The sequence below is a fragment of the Mandrillus leucophaeus genome, unplaced genomic scaffold, assembly GCF_000951045.1.
Source record: "Mandrillus leucophaeus isolate KB7577 unplaced genomic scaffold, Mleu.le_1.0 Scaffold290, whole genome shotgun sequence".
NCBI classification, from domain to species: Eukaryota; Metazoa; Chordata; class Mammalia; order Primates; family Cercopithecidae; genus Mandrillus; species Mandrillus leucophaeus.
In genome coordinates this window covers 443824-449448 of record NW_012103032.1, presented here as the reverse complement: position 1 = coordinate 449448, position 5625 = coordinate 443824, and the positions used below count along the sequence as shown (strand labels likewise).

At 44.5% G+C, this 5625-nt stretch overlaps 1 protein-coding gene across 1 annotated transcript; it reads right to left on the bottom strand.

Annotated features, from left to right (window-relative positions):
- Positions 1-256: 256 nt before the first annotated feature.
- Positions 257-4630, bottom strand: LOC105543781 (chromosome unknown open reading frame, human C17orf105). The gene is made up of 6 exons (XM_011985862.1): positions 4479-4630; positions 3871-3941; positions 3154-3272; positions 1743-1866; positions 1153-1209; positions 257-699 (listed from the first exon to the last, which is right to left on the bottom strand). The coding sequence occupies exons 1-5, from the start codon at positions 4600-4602 to the stop codon at positions 1153-1155; spliced, it is 495 nt and encodes a 164-aa protein (XP_011841252.1). The 5' UTR covers positions 4603-4630; the 3' UTR covers positions 257-699.
- Positions 4631-5625: the final 995 nt, after the last annotated feature.

Genomic DNA, 5625 nt, shown 5'->3' with positions numbered 1-5625 from the left:
ATGATCTTGTGAGCCAATTCCCCAAATAAATCCTCTCTCTGTGTCTCTCTCTGTCTCTGTCTCTCTGTCTGTCTCTCTCCTATTGAGTCTGTCTCTTTGGAAAATGCTGACTAATATAATTGGGCTAAAAACGAGCACGACCAGTCATAGCAGGCCTGCAACATTGTCACACCATATGTTTTGAGACATTTTCACTGCTGCTGCTCCCTATAAATGAACAGAGTCCATGGAAACTTCAATGAGGCATTCTTTTCCAATTGTGTATATTCACAGAGGAACTAACGGCACTTGTTCCTTGTGTTTTCTGAACCTTGATGTTGCCATGTGATTTTGTTTTCCATTTTGACAGTGCTGTACTTGTGGCTGGATGATCTCACCCCAGCTTTTCTTCTTCCGTGGGATGGTGATGATGGTGTATGTTTTAAAGAGTTCTCTGATTTCTCTCTCTCTTTCTCTCGTTAAAACTTCTTTTCATAGCCCCAAATAAAAATGCTCATTGCATCTTTCCTTCTGCCTGCCCCATTTTGGAATGAGAACGTAAAGCCTTTGGGTCCCCTAAATGTAACTTCCACATTTTATGTTCCAAGCTTTATTGAAGTGTCTGAAGATTGAGCATTCAGCCACTCAGGAGTGTCTTCCGATTCTAAGCAGCCAGGAAATCCCAGGGCCTTCTCTTGTACCTTTTCTATGGTGAATAACCTTGTATTCAGTGGAGAAGAGAGGAGACACATCAATTACACAGAACTATTCTTTGGAACACCTGAGTGTCCATTTAGTCATTACTAATAATGTTAAATAATACAAAATGACAACATGCAGGTACTTTTGAATACTGAGAGACCTGGAATGTAACTTTGGCACAACTTCAAAGCCACAAGTGCTCCAGTTTATGTCTTATTGGAACAAATCACTTCCCCTTAGATTCCCACAAAGCCTCAAAGATGATGACAAAAAGCAATATCATTTCCTTCTTGTATGGAGAGAAGAAATAAAGTCAGAGAGCCCCATGTTTCCCGAATGGATGACTAGTCAATATTATATGAGAAGAGCAAAATCCGTCTCCTTAACTGGGCCCCTCATTCACCATTTATGGGGTTCTCAGTGCTTTGGTATCAGCTCTGGTCACAATGTTTGATAGTGAGAGAGACATACCTATTCATTTTGGGAGAGAAGATATCTCGTAGTATTTCTGATATAGCGCCTTGAATTCTTGAAGGAAAAAAAATTGGTTTATGTCAATACCAGGGCATTGGTGCTATTACTGAAGTTCTAAATCCTAGGGATGACTTAGAAAAGATTTAAAGACCAAAGTCAGTAAGTGGAGGTTTTTTTAAAACACCACAGATGGCTTCCCCTCCCCTGACCTTTTTAAGGGTCATTCCTAAATGAAGCAAACCAACCACATACTGACTGATTCTTATACCCTAATCCCTGTACATTCAGCCTTTCTTAATGAATTAAGGGATGAGGGAAGATGCTACTAGATTATTTTTCTGGAACTGACACATAATTGTTATGTTATGAAACTGATACATAATAGCTTTGTTACCAAGATGTTTTAGCTGTTTGTTTGATGGTTTGTGCCTGTTAGTTTTGTTTGCTTTGGATGGTTTTTCCTTTAATGATTGTTACATTTCAGGTGATCTGACTCTAGCTGTTTAGGGATCTTTCTGAGACTCTCTAGGCTGAACAGGGACAAACTCTTGTGTGTGTCTGGGAGTATAACATAAGTGCCCACGTGCCTGCCAGTCTATCTCAGACGCCCTGCGGTCATAGTGGGGTTTGCGATCAACAAGCCTCTTCAGAATGCCCTGGTTTTCCATGGTGATTCTCACTAGCTCGCGGTTCCTCGTTTCTCTGTTTAAGCTGAAAAACACAAAACCCCGAGATGGGTGAAGAAGAAAATGCTCATCTTAACAAGTGGGGGAGATGAAGTCATGAGATCATAAATGCCAGGCTGTCTAAGTGCAGGGAGTAACCTGTCCTGCTGAGCCCACAGGCCACTGGGGCAGCCTGTTGATCCGCACTGCACTCTGGGAAATGTACACTGCATTTGGAGGTTTATATCAGTGGTCCTCAACCCTGTTGCCCAAGAGAAGATTCTACTTCATTGATCTGAGGTGAACCACGCACACTGGCATTTTGTTAAAATTCCCCAAGGATTATAATGTAAAACCAGGATTGAGAACTTCTGGTTGGGGGAAGGTCTCCCTGTGGATAAATCCCTGGCGACAAGGTCATCTCGCTCCTCTCAGCTTTCAACTTATACCAGAATATAGCAGGATATAGGAATGGCATCTCGACCATCTCCTCCCCCTACACCAAATTCTTTCTCTTGCATGTGCTTCTTTTGTATCCTAATCACACTGCATTGTCATTATTTCCATAAATATCTCCCCTACAAGACCTTGAGTTCTTTGAGGTTAGGAAATATACATCTCATTTCATCTCTGTTATTCCTGGTGCCTAGCACATAGTAGTTGCTTAGGAAAGATTTCTGGAACCAATTTTAAGAATATCACATCATAGCCCCAGCCATGGTGCTATGGTCCAGATGTCTGTGTCCCCAAAATTCTTATGTTCACATCCTAACCACTAAGGTGATGGTTAGGGGGTGCGCCTTTGAGAGATGATTAGGTCACCCTAATGGAATTAGTGCCCTTATGAAAGACGCCTGAGAGAAACCCCTTGCTCCTTCTGCCACATGAGGTTACAGTGAAAAGATGGCTGTCTGTGAAGCAGGCCCTCATCAGATGCCGAATTTACTGGCACCTTGATCTTTGGACTTCCTTGCCTCTAGAACTATGAGAAATAAATTTTTGTTGTTTATAAGCCACCAGTTTATACCATTTTGCTATAACACCCTATAATGGACTAAGACACATGGCCACCATCTTATAAAAGTGGGCAGTGCATTCTTGTGACAAACTGAATAGGACTCTGAAAAGTCTCTTAGATGAAATAAAAGCTCTTTAATGCTAGAGAAAGGTCCCCATTTTTAAAGTTTTCATTCTGTGTAACATGGTCTGTTTGGTTCTCCCTCAAGATAACTTTCCTTAAGTACTCCTCTGGCTTGGGAAAACCTCACACTAAAACCCAAGAGGAAAGTCAATTTTGACTTTTCAAAACTGAAATGAAGACAAAGAACATTACCTCTTGGAAAAATATTCATTCCAGCAATCCACCTTGGCAGGGCCACGATGGGCATTTGCGATTTTCTGACACAGTTGCTTGTTTTCATACTCGATTTTGTTGATTTTCTTTTGTTCACCCTGGTAAGAAACCACACCTCACCGTGGTGACACCATCAGTACACTGCTCCCACACACAATGACTTAGTGTCCCCCTCCTCTGAGATCATGGGAAAGGGGTGCATTGAGGGCCACAGGGGAGACTGGGAGCAGAACTTAAAAGACTGGGACGCTGGGCGCGGTGGCTCACTCCTGTAATCCCAGCACTTTGGGAGGCCGAGGCAGGCGGATCACGAGGTCAGAAGACTAAGACCATCCTGGCCAACATGGTGAAACCCTGTCTCCACTAAAAATACGAAAAATTAGCTGGGTATGGTGGCATGCGCCTGTAATCCCAGCTACTCGGGAGGCTGAGGCAGGAGAAACGCTTGAATCTGGGAGGCGAAGGTTACAGTGAGCTGAAATCATGCCTCTGCACTCCAGCCTGGGCGACAGAGCGAGACTCCGCCTGGGGGGTGGGGGGCGGGAAATACTAGGGGTGACGTGTGTGGGAAGGAGTGTTAACAAATCTTTGAGTAGGTGGGTATTTAGAAGGCTCTGAGAAATTGAACCTCTTTAGGAAACGGACTGGAAGTCCATAAAATACATCTGCACATCTGCAAGCAGCGAGAACAAATACCTGTAGTTTGCTCAATTTTAAAATGTGATGTGTGTGCGCCACTGGAGGTTTGGTATCAACAGTAGGCTTCACTAGAGAAGGGGGATAAAAGGGAACAATGTTACATCACAGGAATTCCAGTAGCAGCCTCAGAAAACCAGCACTAGACAGTGTCCTTGACTAATGAACACTTTTGAATTAGGACCTTAATGCGACTCAGGAAGTTTGGTTTGGTTTAATTTATCAAATGGACATCTCTGGAGACTTTTGAGCAGAAACAAAAGAATAGTGAAAGTAAAATTTACAGAGATAAATATCCTTTTAATCCAATGAAAAAGCCTCTCTTCCAATCCTTTTCTAATATTTTTAGCCTGTCTATTGGCTTCTGAAGTCCTATCCTCTTTCTAACGTACTTTGGCTTTAAAGAGTTGAAGGGAGTATTTCCATCCAGTGAACTCCCTTGTGGAAGATACATTTTGTTATTGGTGCTAATGCCCTCTTGCCCAAATTCAGCAGATAAGGCCATATCATCCCAAAGCTGTGACCTGGTCTGGTTTACTGTCGATCTCTTTATGGGTTACCATTCCCAAATCCCTGATAGCGGTGTCCAGCCCAAAGTGCCCACATACCTATTTGTATTCTATTCTTGTGAGATATGTAGTGGCCAAAGTCCAGTTTCTTTCTGAAGGTTGTGCTTTGCCTGTGATTAGAGACGATAACAGGGTAGGCCAGATAATCCAGGGAATTGTTCATCTTCTCTTCCTAGTCTCACTTCAGAAATGAGGTACCCAGGCTCCTCTGTGAGGTGCCTAGCTGTCCCCATGACAAGCTGTCATAGTTACCCAGTTATGACATCAGGGACAGGTCCCGGGAAGGGAGTAGGAGCAGCGGAGCATGGCTGGCTGCCTCTGGGCTTGTGTTTTTAATGCTAACCTAGGTTCAAGTCAAGGAACTCGAAAGCGTTCTCCCCTGCTTAGAATGCAGATGCTACCAGCCAACACCAGAAGGAAAGGAGTGGTGTGCTGGGAGGGGTGGCCAGGGATGGGGTGGGGTGAGGGGTACAGAAAGTCCAGCCTTGGTTACACATCTTGGGCTATCAGCTAAGTAGTCTCCACTGCAATAACTTGCCTGAAGGTGCAAGACCACAAGTTTTGGGGGAGGAGAAAGTTGACCCTAATGATAATCTGATCCAACTCCTTTTGCAAATGAGGAAACTGAAGACCACAGCAGCAGCAATGTTACTTAAGAACCAAATTAGTGGCAGGGCTGGGCTCAGGATGTGGGGTTCCTGAATTCAAGGCCAAATTTGCTCTTTGCAGGAAGGGAACTGCCAGTCTTTCATGGCAGTAGGGGAGGGCGGCTTTCCTCCAGTACAGACTATCTTTTGTACTTAGTGGGAGTTCAGGAAATGCTGAGTGGCTTATGGTGGGCTGGCATCTGCTCCAGGAAGGGCTGCAGGAGTCTGATTGATCTCCACCCCAGCACAGGGTGTAGCACCCACTGGGTGCTCAACGCATTTGTTGATGAAGGACCAACACTTATTGAGTGCTCGCCATGCAGTGCTGGGTGCCTTCCTTGAATGTCACATTTAACTCTTCCAGCAATCACCTGGGCGCTTGATTCTGTCAAGCGTCCGGGTGATGCCTCCACAGCAGGGAGCCGCTCACGAGCCGAACCCCGCGGTCCCTGTAATCCTGAAAGACTGAAGGAACCTCTAGGTGTACCCCCGCCACAGAAACGTTTATTGGGCCCTGCATTTAATTCAGGGAAGGAAGT

Coding starts and splice junctions, on each gene's coding strand:
- LOC105543781 (XM_011985862.1), bottom strand. CDS start 4,602: ATGAACAATTCCCTGGATTATCTGGCCTACCCTGTTATCGTCTCTAAT. Junction 3,942..4,478: donor CAAGAATAGAATACAAATAG/GTATGTGGGCAC, acceptor CCCCTTCTCTAG/TGAAGCCTACTGTTGATACC. Junction 1,867..3,153: donor AATGAATATTTTTCCAAGAG/GTAATGTTCTTT, acceptor TGTGTTTTTCAG/CTTAAACAGAGAAACGAGGA.